This window comes from Onychomys torridus, chromosome 14 (assembly GCF_903995425.1).
Source record: "Onychomys torridus chromosome 14, mOncTor1.1, whole genome shotgun sequence".
Classification (NCBI taxonomy): domain Eukaryota; kingdom Metazoa; phylum Chordata; class Mammalia; order Rodentia; family Cricetidae; genus Onychomys; species Onychomys torridus.
In genome coordinates this window covers 68,379,666-68,393,185 of record NC_050456.1, presented here as the reverse complement: position 1 = coordinate 68,393,185, position 13,520 = coordinate 68,379,666, and the positions used below count along the sequence as shown (strand labels likewise).

Here is a 13,520-nt window from a genome sequence, read left to right as displayed (position 1 = left end):
CTCTGTTAAAAATAAGATTTCCAAGACCAGACCAGCAAGATGCCTGATGAATAAAGGCAGTTGCCACCTAGCCTGACTTCCAGATCCTACCTGGTAGAGAGAAATAACAGCAAAAAATTGTCTTCTGACCTCCACATGAATTCTGTGGCATGTATGCTCATAGATATACATGGTACACACACACACACACAAATGTAATTAATTTTTTAAAAATCAGACATCCCAACACCTATGTTCCCACTCCCCCTTCACTATTTTATTCTATAATTGATGCTGTATTTACTCTCTTGGTCTGTCTTTCCCTTTATCTATCTATAACTTCACCCATAAACCAGTTTGTCTGCCTGACAGCCCCCATTAGACTGTAAATTCTAAAGTGGCAGGGATTATATCAGATTATTCTCCTCCATATCCCTAACACCTTCTACTTTGCCTAACATATAGTAGATATTTTTAAGGTTGTTGTCAGGCCTTCCCCTTTATTTTCATTATTTAGGTGGGATCAGAGTCTACCACTTAGCTCAGAATAGCCTTGAAATGAGTATTCTCATGTCTCGACCTTCTGAGTAATAGAATTATGGGTGTGTACCTCTGAGCCATTTCCCCATTTTTAAGGAAGAGAATTTGAAGTTTAGGAAGCTCCCAAAGTATTCTTCTCAATTAAGATTCACTTATTTTATTTTTTCTCCATGCGTGTTTTCACGGCATGTATGTATGTGTATCATGTACGTGCCTGGTGCTTAAAGAGGTCAGAAGACAGTGTTAGATCCCCATAACTGTAGTTACAAACTGTTGTGAACCACCATATGTGTGCTTTGAATGGAACTCAGGTTCTCTGCATGATGAGCAAGTGCTCCTAACCAATATGCTGTCTCACCAGTCCCAGACAAAGTATTCTTAATTCGTAGGAGAGCCAAGAGATAAATCTCAGTGTCTATCTTAGGTATTGTGGGATATTTGGTCATACTGTGAACCCTGAGACTACATTAATTAAATAAAATCAACCTTGGGTCACAAGGCAGAGCCAGAAATTAGTTGACAAAAAGTAGTCACAGAGAGTCGGAGGAAGTCTGAAGGATGGATAGAGAGAAGTAACATGGTGGGACTTTGATTGTGGCAGTGGAAGAGATGCTCTCTTGCTGGGTCACCTGCTAAGGAGGAAGATCAGCTTATTGCCTCTCAGCCTCTCTTAGCTAGCAGGTTTTCACCCCAGTATCTGACACCCAAGTCTTCATTGGTAAAATAGAATAATAGAGACTTAGTTAAAAAAAAAAAAAAAAAAAAAAAAAAAACTACATTTGCCTGCAGCAGCAGAAGCAGTTCCAGTGAAATTCAGAAGTCCAGCTGGGCCTCAGCCTGAGCAGTGTGGCAATGATTGCAAAACTGCCATCAGTAACTATGGTGATAGTTTATTTCTACTGAAATGTGATTTTATTTGTATGTTAATAAATAAAGTTGCCTGAGGGTCAGAGCTAATAGCAAGCCATAGCAGAAGCCGGGCAGTAGTGATGGTACACACCTTTAATCCCTATCACATGACAGGCAGATCTCTGAGTGTTCAAGGAAACAGCCAGCATGGAGACATACACCTTTAATCTCAATACCAACCATAGAAGACCTGGAGGTCTGTAGAGACAAGCAGTGATGAGGAGGTCATGTGGTTGGATTTACAACCAATGAGAAGGCAGAACAGAAAGTCAATAAAAAGACAGATACACAGGAAGTAGGTCTCTTTTTCAGAGGAAGGACAACAGTGGCAGCAAAGGGTAATGAAGGTTTTCTAGTATCAGCTCTTAACTACTGCTCTGACCTCTTGGGCTTTTAACTCTAAATTTGGCTCTGTGTTTCTTATTTAATAAGACTGTTCATCTACAAGTAACTGAAACAGCAGTAGTTTTTGTTTCAGCCACTACGCTGAGAATAAAACAACACTTAGATTTTCATTATAATTAGACATTCAGGCCACACTGGTAGAAGCCAATGAACTGTGGACTGGTGGCTGTGGAGCCCCCATGAGATTGGACTAGGCCCTCTGGATACAGAAGACAGTTGTTTGGCTCAAACTGTTTTGGGGCCACCCAGGCAGGGGGATTGGGATCTGTCCCTGGACTATAGGCAGGCCTCTGGAATCTGGTGCCTGTGGTGTGACACCTTGTGCAGCCTTGGTGCAGTGGGAAGGGGCTTAGCCTAGGCTCAGTGTGCTGGGCTCTGCTGACTCCCCATGATAGACCTCGATTTGAGGGAAATGGGGATGCAGAGTGGCTTGTGAAAGAGGGCTGGGGGTTGGGAGGAGAGAAGAGGGGAGATCTGTGGATAGTATGTAAAGTGAGTAGAAAATTTCTTAATAAAGAAAAATGAAAAAAATTTAGGCATTTATGGTGTGACATTTCCATATCCATTTCAAAATTATTTTTCATGGTTATGAAAAATATAAACTTATCATTTATGCCTAAGAACATCCTCATAAGAATGAAGTGAAAAACCTAGGATACTTAATTAATAAGTTATTTAACTCTGAGGACATGCTTGTAAAAATAGGTTTGCCCAACTGGATATGGGAATCACCAAAGATAACAGTCTTTATCAGCAATTATTTTTCACAAATTTCTTCTCGCTAATAAATTATTGTAAAATGCTTCTCCATATCAAACTCTTGTTGTGGAATAATCCTTCTGTACACTGTGAAGATGTATCTTTGTCAAGGTGCCTTCTGATTGGTTTACTAAAGAGCTGAATGGCCAATACCTAGGCAGGAAGAGGTTAGGTGGGACTTCTGGGCAGAGAGAAAAGAAGAGGAGATGAAGCAAGGTGTGGGAGATATGCCAGAGGAGATGGAGAGGAAGCTGGACATGAGCCAAGATGGAATAGAGGTAAAAAGCCAGGAGGCAAAACACAGATTGATATAAATGGGTTAATTTAAGTTATAAGAGCTTCTGGGACAAGCCTAAGCTGTAGGCAGCATTTTCATAATTAATAAGTCTCCATGTCAGTTTTTGTGAGATGGTGGTGACAATGGGATAGTTTGTCTACATATGGTTTCCAATGCGAGGGCTCAAATATCCAAACATAGGGACTGAGAAAGCTAAGAAAAGTTCTGAACAAGGAGCCAGATGTGGCTTTCTAGTCCTGCAATCTCTCAGGTGGGCTGGTACCCAGCATGCAGAGTTGCAGCTACTGGCTGCTGTCTGTGGGCTGGAGCCAGCCAGACACCTGTGTCAGGCACCAATAACATATGCTGAGCTGAACCACGCAGCAGCTGACATGGCAGTTTAATATTTGTCTTATGCAATCAGAGAATGATGCAGGTGCTCAATAAAAACAGATCCAGATGGGAAAAAAAAATTCTATATTACAATATGTTTTTAAAATGTGCATAGGCCTAAAAAAGAAAAGAAAATGAGTTTAGACATTCATAAAATAGTTTATAAAAATAAAATCTTTAAAGAGAATAAAATAATATGAAAAGGATAAGCCACATAAAGAAAGAAAATACATGGGGAGACTGGGTCCTGTATGGTGTCTTGCTGACCTTGAATTTTTTTGATTGCTGCTGAGAGAGTGATAGCTGCTGAGAGAGATAAAATTGTAAGAGGGATTAATGAAATAAACTGCCTAGATACTTTATGAAAGCCTTCACTTTCAAATGGAAGAAAATGTATTGCTTTGGGGAAAAGGTTATGCCTTTGAATCCACAAAAAATGAAAGGCTGTGACTTCATTCAAGGTTGATAGAAATCAGGTTTGATTGGTGGAGACCCCCTGAAAATACTGGCTACAGACATGAGGGAGAAAGACAGAAAAGACTACAAGATAGGTGACATGTATGCTAATCCCTCTGTGTAAGAACAGCTCTGAGACAGAACGAGACATGATAAATCTTGTTGGCTACAGATTCCTCATGATTTATTACATGCCATCCTTTCTTATGGTATGGATAGAGATTTATACAACAGTTTAATTATAATGTCCAAACAAACTTATAAAGTTAACAGATGCCTTTTACTTGTTCAAACAAAAAAAATCATCTTTAGCTGGCAAGTGCAGTGGGCACCAAAAAAAAAAAAAAAAAAGACAAAAAGGGGGAAATGTTGTGGTATAATATTTTTGTACACTATGAAGATGGATCTTTGCCAAGGTGCCTTCTGGTTGGTTTAATAAAGAGCTGAATGGACAATAACAAGGCAAGAAGAGGTCAGGTGGGATTTCCAGGCAGAGAGAAAAGAAAAATAGATGAATATAGGCACAGGAGAGATGCCAGAGGAGACAGAGAGGAAGCAAGATATGCAGGAGAAGAGGTAAAAGCCACAAGCTAAGATGGAAGAGAGGTAAAAAGCCACAAGGCAAAACATAGATTAATATAAATGGAATACTTTAAGTTATAAGAGTTCCTGGGACAAGCCTAGGATATAGGTAGAGCTTTCATAATTAATAATAAGCCTTCATGTCATTTGTTTGTGAGCTGGAAGTCCCAATGAGAAAGTTCATCTACAGATTCTCATTGCTTGTTATATTTCTTTCTTTCCTAAAGAAAGTCTACTGTTTCTTTGGAAGTAAAAACAAAGATACTTCAAAGACAGTTTTAATTGTTTTTAACATGAGGAGCCCTTGCTCGAAACCTGATAGTCATGAATAGTACATACCATGATAACTTCCACTTTATCTCTGGTAATTATATTAGATTTAATTCTATGTTATATTGTTGAGAAGCATACTCTTTCTGATTGGATGCCTTTTTATAAGCTGGAAAATCCAATAATGTATCTCTACAAATGTTTTAAATCCAATAATACAGTATGATATAATAAATTGTTAAAGAATCACGTATTTTTCAAGTAACTAGAACACATTAAAAAATAATTTGACAGGTTGGGGATTTAGCTCAGTGGTAAAGCACTTGCCTAGCAAGCACAAGGCCCTGGGTTCGGTCCTCAGCTCAAACAAACAAACAAATAAATAAATAAATAAATAAATAAATAAATAAATAGTTTGATGGTGGTGGTGATGATGATAAAACAAATTAGTCAGGCATAATGGCACATGCCTAGAATTCCAGCACTCAGGTGGTAGAGACATGAGGATTGCTGTAAGTTCAATGCCAGCCTCAAATACAGAGCAAAACCTTTCTCTGCACTCCTTTTAAAAAATAAATCACTTAGAAGAAATGTATTTGAAGCAATTAATTATTTCTGTTGCTTCTGAAGATCTGACATCATTCTGCTGGCTTCAATTTCTTCCAGCATTTTCAGTGGCAGTCAAATGGCAGTGAGCTAGAGTTGATCCTCACCATCTGTAAAAATTGTACTTTAATTTTAAACCAGTTTATCAAGATAAATTCACATACCATTGAACTTACCCACTGAAAGTCTATAGTTCATTGGTTTTTAGTATATTCAGAATTTACAGACTCATTAGTATATAATTCCAGAACATTTCATCATCTTGAAAGACAGCATGAAGTCATTAACAGTCACTCCTCATTCTCCTTCCAGTTCTTTGGCCCTAAGCAACCACTATTCTGCTCACATTCTCTCTCCCTCTCCATAGATTTTCTAATTCTGCATAGCCCATGTAAATACAATACAATACCTAGTATTGGTAGCTGCCTACTTCAGTTTTCATAATGTGCTCAAGCTCCATACACAGCAAGGGAAATGTCAATGCTTTTTCGTTCTATGGGTAATACTCTACTATAGACATAGCACATTTTGTTTATCCATCGGAAAGTGAATATTGGACTTGTTTCTATCTGTGGCTCTTATAACTGCTGCTTCTGTGTTTATGATTCTTTTTGTGGAAATAGGTTTTAATTTATTTGGGGTACAAAGCCAGGAATGGAATTGTTGGGCTATATGGTGAGGAACTGTTTCCCAAGGTGGTACTGCTCTTTTTATTTTTCTTTTCCTACCGCTGACTACTTGATCACAATTTGTCTACATCCTCACCAATGGTTATTATAATCTCCAAGAATATACAAAATGCTACTTCATCATGGTTTGGATTTGCAGGTTTTTAATCCTGTTTATCAATTCTTGGGCTTATTGATCACTTGAAATTCTTCATAGGGAAAAAGGTTATTCTGATTCCTTGCCCACTGTTAATGGGGTTTCTGTTTACATTGATAAATTATCAAAGTTATTTATAAATTCTAGGTACAGCTCACTTATAAGATATGTGATTTGCAAATATTTTCTTCTACTCTAAAAGTTAAAAGTTTTGTTACTTGTGCATTTTGTGTCATGTGTAGAAAACTCATCTCCTGACAAGAGCTTACAGGTCTACCCGATCTTTGTTACAAGATTCTACAGCTTTTGCTTTCTTTTCTGTACTTTGAACAACTTTGTCATCCATTTTTATATATTATAGCACATAAGAGTAATTTTTGGAATAGCGAGGGTTGATTTATTTAACATTGAAAAATGAAAACAATTTGTGGGTCCTGTTAAAACATTTAAATACAGACACATTAGGATAGGAATTCCTGAGATGAGGAGAAGGAGTTGAGCCTGGACTCCATGTGGAGCAGGCTTCTCCTTCAAGCTGAGACAGTCTCAAGACAGGAAGACCTCAGCCCCACCTCTGTGAGCAGACAGCATTAAGTGATCACAGAGAAAGAGCTGGATTACATGAGGATTGGTTCCTGAAGTGTCCCTGGGTCTTCTGTGGGTGGCTTCAATTCTGAAGAAGAGAATAGTGGTCCTGGATGGGGGTCTGAAGACAACGCTCAAAGAAGGCCCTCTTTCTTTGAGGAACACTGTGTCCCTTTTTCTCAATAGCAAGAAAACAAAAATCCAGGGAAGTCATTAGAAACAATCCTCTCCTTGAAAGTGTCTGCCAGGGCAGATGAAGAGAAGAGCTGACTGCACTCTCAGTGGGGCTCTTCTTTGGTAAAAGAGCAACCAGAGAAGAAGCTGCTATTGCTAGCCAGAGCTCGTTTCTTCTTCCCTGCAGCCTTATTTTCTTGGGATTCTGTTGGCCTGTGTTTCATGTCTGGGAGATCTAAGGAAACAGCAATAGCAGTCTTCCTTAACAGAACCTGATCCATATCGCTCATCTCTTTTAGGATCTTGGTATTGGGAGTGGCACAGACAGGGTTGAAGAAGCTCAGTCCTGGGGTCACCTCTGTAGGATCCTCCAGTTTGAAGGAGCTTTCAGAATCCTGGTTCCACTCACTAGTGCCCAAGTTATCTTGTTCTTGCTGGCGGTTCCGGCACTTGGTGGGGTCACAGCCACAGGCCATACTGCAGTCTAACCCTTGTTTCCTGCACCCACAGTGTTTGTTACTACACCACCCCCTGCAAGAACACGCTTGAATGGTCTTCCTGGACACTTTAGCCAGTTTCCTTGGTTTCCACTCCTCATCATCAGCATCGCCATCTTTAGATTCATTTGCAGAATGCTCTGAATGATAAGTTAGATACTCAATGTCTATGCTCTGTTCCAGGAACTTGTCTCCAACACGGGATGCTTTGGGTGGATGTGGGATATAGTCAAAGGAAGAATCTGAAGATTGAAGGCCATCCTTGGGAAGACGGAATTTCTGGCCTTTGGCACCTTGAAGGAGAATCATTTTCTGTCTGATGGCTTCATTCTCTTGAAGAAGCTGCTGGTTTTGTTCACACACTTCTTGCATTTTCCTAAACTGTTCCTCCTGACACTGAAGTGTGTTCAGCAGCTGCTGCTCCTTTCCACTGATCGACACCTCCAGCTGCTTCTCTGCTCTTTGGCTTTGCTGCAGCTGACTGAGAAGGTAGAGCACCTTCTCTTGGTGCATTTGTTCTACCTTGAGCAACTCAGCTTTCCATTCTGTTTCTACCACAATAACATGACCCTGCTCCTCAACCAGCATCTTCTGCATTTTAGAATAGCCAGCCTGGCTCTGTTTCAGATTGCTTTCAAGCTTGCTGACCAGTAGTTTGGAGGAGACCAGCTCTCCAACCAAATATTTTAGGGCACATTTGGCTTCCAGAATAGTAGTGATAGTCTCCCAGTGTCGTTTTGACCTGTCTTCACTTTCTGCATCCAGGAGCTTTTGCTGTAGGTCAGTAATCTGAGCACTCCTGAGTTCCATTTCAGACTCTAGCCTTTTAATCTGCTTTGTAATAGAATCCTCTGGCTCTGAAGCATGACCACATACTTCATCACTAGCAAATGTGTTCTTCTGGAGCTTAGGGGGTGGGTTCTCTCCAGGTTTCTTGTTTTCTTTAAGATGACCCACGTCCAGGGCTAGGATCTTCCGCTCTTCAAGAAGGTCATTCAGATGGTGTTTGACTTCCTCAGTACTGACCATAACTTCAATTTCATTTCTAAGCCAGTTCTTCACTCGTGCTTCTGTGCCTTCTCTTCCACGGCTCTGGGTTTCTTTCCGTTTATCTGCAGCTTCCCGTTGCTTTTGGAGGGCATCCTTGAGGCGCTTGTTGGCAGCTGCTGCCTCCTCAGTTTTCCGCCTGAGCACATTGGACTGTTTCTGGAAGTCTCTTTCAAGTCTGAGCAGCTCGTATCGCCTTTTACGGTCTTGTTCTTTTAACTGGATTACTTCTTTGTCCTTCTGTTTCTTCCACTGTCTAGACTTCTCAGCATCTTCCTTCATCTGACGCATTAACTGTACTCGCTGGGTTTTCATCATCTGTATCTCCAGAGTCAGTTTGGAGACCATCTTCTCGGTAGACTCTTTCAGTTTCAGAAGCTTGGATTGTTCATTTAGTTTCTTCTTCAAATCAGCTATTTGAGCCTCCAGCTCTTCTAGACGTTTGCGGCGGTATTCACTCACCTTAGCCTGGTTGACATCTTTCTTGGCTGTCTGAAGTTCCAGAAGCAATTGTTCCTTTTCCTTCTGCAGACTGCTGGCTTCTGATTCTAGACTTTTGATGTTAGCCTCATACTGGTACTGAATGGGCTGCTGTTGGCCACCACTCAAAGTTATCTTCCTGGCTAGGGCCTCTTTGAGTGCAAGAGCTTTATTCAACTCAGCAAGTTCCTTAGACATCTGAGCTTGATGTAGAGCATGCTGTGCGGTGAATGCATCAGAAGACCTACTAGTCTCTGGACTGATGACCACTTGACCATCTAGTTCCATTGCCGATTCTGTGTCTGCAGCTAGAAAAGCAATAGTTTCATCTGATAGACAAATAATAACTTGTTGCAGACTGCGAATTAGCTCTACATTTTCTATTAATTCCTGGTCTTCCAAAGTCTCCATTAGCTTTTGAAGATCCAGTTTACAGGCTGCATGATGCCTGAGCTCTTGTAGCTTAGTGTTAATTTTCTCATTTTCTTGTTCTGTAGCAATGATCCTTTCTAACATCTGGGCTGTCTGACCAGTTGCCTCGCTCAGAGCATGACTTAATTTTTCATTCTCTTCTATCAGGGACTGGTTCTTTTCCATCAGAGATTGGAGAGTCTCTGATGGTTCTACGTTTATAGATCCAGGCAGGCTACCTCCACGGGCCTGTAGCAGCAAGACCTGTAGCTGTTGAACCTGATACTTCAGGTGATTAAGTTCAGCCATCTGGGGATCAGTATTAATAATAGGTTTGTTCTTGATTTTTCTAGCTCTGTCAGCATAGCGTAGGGTATTTAATGTTTCCTCTAGACTGGAGTCAGCAGGACTCACACAAGCAATCATAAGAGTGTGGCTGTTGCCTCCCAGAGAATCTTGAAGCAGGCGAGTTAACCTGGAATCTCTGTAGGGCACAAAGCTACCCTTTTTGCCATCTCCAAGAGCACTGATTACATTTCCCAAGCATAGGAGTCCTCGGTTAATATGAATACCCTCTTTCAGGCGGTCCCCTTCAGCCTTGGTTTTCTTCTGTCTTTCTGATCCAGCAAGATCTACAAGACACAGCTTAGAGTGAAAGCTGCTGTTCTTGTCAGTTTTCTTGCTTTGCCTTATGGAAATTGTGAAGATGGCATGCGATCGGGAAGACTGTGAATTCATAGCTGTGGCAGCTACAGTCCTAGAGTTGTTTCCCTGCTCCAAACAGGAAACCATGTCAGAGGCAGCTGAAACCGTCTTCTCAGTGAGTCCCACAATCTTTATTCCTGCCTTGGGATCCTCCCGGATATGTATTTGAGAAGCTTTCTCACAAGGCGAGCAAAGAAGATCCAAAATTTCTTCATTGTAAATCTCCAAGTAAGACACCTTCAGTGTAAACTCAGAGTCTCTCTCTTCATCCATTTCTTTAAAAAGAAGTTGTATTACCCTAGGAATGACCCCCATGGTTGGTTCATTGTCTTGGTCTGTACTATATGTACCTCCCATAGAGTAGGTTTTTCCAGAGCCAGTCTGTCCATAAGCCAGGACAGTGGCATTGTAACCTTTAAATATGCCTTTAATGAGTGGTGCTACTGCTGTGTTGAAGACCTCCTCCTGTTCAGTGAAGGGGTCAAACACAAAATCATAGGTAAAGGATTTATCAGTACCAATCACCACCTGAGGCTTCCCAGGCACAAAGGACAGGCACATCTGACAGCCCTCGCCAATCTCTTTAGGGACCAGAGGGCGGCAACGCAAGGCCACTTTCACAGGAATTCCCTTCACCTCTTCCTTCATGATCCTAGTTGAGCATCTGCTCAAACTAATCGCCCTTCCCTTGGTCTTCTCTGTCTCCTGGCCCCCTCCCAACTGGAGTTTTAACCGCTGTTTCTGCCAGCCAATCAGAGAGCAGGCACCCGTGGGCGTGGCCCAAGAATGCTACAGTTTTTGTTTTGCGTGCACTCCATCACCTTACATTGAGTAGTGTTGGGTTTTCCTGCTGGAATTGTTTTAGCATCTCTGTCGAAAACTACACTGCTGCTTTGATCTGTGATCCTAACCTTTATGTTGATGCCACATTGTCTTGATAGCATGGCATTGTGCTAAATGTTGACAAAGCCTCAATTCACTTTTCTTCAATTGACTGCTTTTTTCCTAGTCTGAGTCCCTTTGGTTCCCTAAGTTTTAGGATAACCGTGCCAGTGACTACAAAATAGTCTCCTGAGATTGTGTTCAATGTGTAAATAAATTGGATGACATTGACATTTTAATAATGTAGAGTTTCCAAATGATAACCATGTGACATCTTTGCATTTATTTAGATCTTTGATTTCTGCCAACAATGTCATGTGGTCGTCAAGAGTACACCTTTTATATTTGTTCCATTAAATCTACTCCCAACATTTCATTTTTTGTATAATTTTCTTTCATTTTATAATTTTGCTAAACATATTGTGACTTCTAACATATTTATTAGTCACCTAAATTTCAAAAGATAATTTTTCCAAATATACCATTTTCAGTGGCTTAATTTTCTTCCAGAATTTGGAACATTCTAAAGTCACCTAGCACCATTGTTTCTAGATAAGAAGTTAGCTTTAAATTGCAGTTATTCCCTCCGTATGTAATGTGTAGTTCTTCTCTGCACATGTTTACATTTTTCTCTTTGTACTTTCCTGACTGGGTATCTGAGCTGCATATTTTGTGTCTGCCAAATTTTGAAAGTCTTCAGTAATTATTTCTGCATTTTTTTTCTCTTTTGTTTGTCTTCTTCTTAGGACTCTTAATTTTACAAGTCTTAGAAATCAAGATATTGTCCTGCAAGTCTCTAAAACTATTAAGTTTCTTTAGTCACTTTCATTTTTTTCTAAATTTAACTGATACATAGAGATATAAAGTTGTATATATTAGTGGCATATCAGATGGTATTTTAATATATGTACATATTGTGTAACAGTTACATTAGATTAAATTACTCTCTTCTCAAATATGTATTATTTTTGTTCTTATTTTTGTTTTGGGTTGTTGTTTCTTTTATTTGAGATAGCACCTCATGTCTTATGGTAAACATATTAAAGTCCTATTTTTTAACCTTTTGAGATATATAGTATATATTATTACTATCTCCAGCCATGCTACTGCTTCCTTCTCCTTTATGACTGAGTCACTTGTATATCCCTGAATTCCCTTTTGCCTTGTCTATCTTATTCAGTCTTCTATTGAGGCCACTTAGTATGTATTTTACTTCAGTTCTACTTACAGCCTTATTTTTGCATTTATTTTCTTTATGTATCTTTTCTACTCTGTTTGGAATTATCTCTGCATTTACTCGTGGGGACAGTTTCCTTCAGGCTATGCACAGATTTGTAAAAATAACATTTAATACATTACCTGTTAGCCAAACATTTGCCCCAATAATACCAGTTACATTGGCCTGTTTATTTTCTTATTGTCATTGTTTTGGTTGAAAACTGTACACTGAAGGTAACACGTGGCAACTCTGAATTCTGGTTCATTCTTCTAAGAAATGCTATTTTTATTGTTAGTCTAAAAAGCAAATAATTTCCTTGGTAAAAAAAGAAAAGAAAAACTGCAAACCATCTTACCTGTAGTTCTGATAGTTAATATTCTGCTGGGTTTTGGCTTCCACTGCTTTTCTTCCTGTCTTTCTTTCTTGGGGGTTTGTTTGTTTGTTTGTTTTGTTGTGTTGTGATTTTTGTTTTGTTTTTTGTTTTTCTTGTTTTTCAAGACAGGGTTTCTCTGTGTAGCTTTGCGCTTTCCTGGAACTCACTCTATAGCCCAGGCTGGCCTCAAACTCACAGAGATCCACCTGCCTCTGCCTCCTGGAGTGCTGGGATTAAAGACATACGCCACCACCACCTGGCCCCAACTGCTTTTCTTTTTAAAGCTGTTCTGGGAGTATTCTCTACACTGGTGTAGCAGGAGAATTAAGACATGTTTTCTATGTAAATTTTAGAGCTCTCCATTCTTACTGCTCCCCTGTTCCTGGGATTTCCATTTTAAATTTCCAAGTGTTCTACCAGCCCCATGCCTTGACTCTGACTTATCTAGTCAGCAATGCTTCAGCTTTGTGCTTCCTGGCTGTTCCACATGCAGCCATAAAATTATATATATCTTACTAGCATTACATCAGTCTGCCATTACAAACAGTGATGCAAAATATCCTTGAATATATGCATGTGTGTGTGTGTGTGATTTCACTCATATGTGAGTGTAGCATAGGAAAAATCCCTAACAGTGAAATTCGCTATTGATAACTCTTTATCTATAGGTGTACATATGTATATATATTTGGATTTTTTTTACTAATTTTATTTTTAAAGTATTGGGCATGGTATGCCAATGTCAGTGTTGTGTTGTTATTAACATTGTAAAATAATGTATTCTGATTTCTTCTTTCTTCAAGTTCAGCAATTGGTTCTCTGGTTCATTGATATTCCTAGAGAAAGCATCACTGTAAACACAGGTAAGAGGGCTCTGAAGTAATTCTTGTACTCATGGGTCTGTATTGCCAAATTTAGCAAATAAAAGCATTGACTTCATGCAATAAATCACACCTTATCTCATGTGTTGTGTGACAGACATTTCCCGGGTAGATGCAACACACGTGTGTAATCACCCCAGAAAGGGAGCCAGCAGCAGACCAAAGAAACTATTATATGCACCAGCATCCATTTTGGGGAACCACTGAGTTTTTTCAGGGGCTTCTTAAGCATGTTATGAGGGGTTCCTCATGAGGAACAGGGATA

The 13,520-nt window shown here is 39.8% G+C and overlaps 1 protein-coding gene across 1 annotated transcript; it reads right to left on the bottom strand.

The window, feature by feature from the left end:
* Window positions 1-6,864: 6,864 nt before the first annotated feature.
* On the bottom strand, window positions 6,865-10,548 carry LOC118595167 (chromosome-associated kinesin KIF4A-like). The gene has a single exon (XM_036205458.1). The coding sequence runs from the start codon at window positions 10,546-10,548 to the stop codon at window positions 6,865-6,867; it is 3,684 nt and encodes a 1,227-aa protein (XP_036061351.1).
* Window positions 10,549-13,520: the final 2,972 nt, after the last annotated feature.

Excerpts from the sequence above, each read along its gene's own strand:
- LOC118595167 (XM_036205458.1), bottom strand. The coding sequence starts at position 10,548 with ATGAAGGAAGAGGTGAAGGGAATTCCTGTGAAAGTGGCCTTGCGTTGC.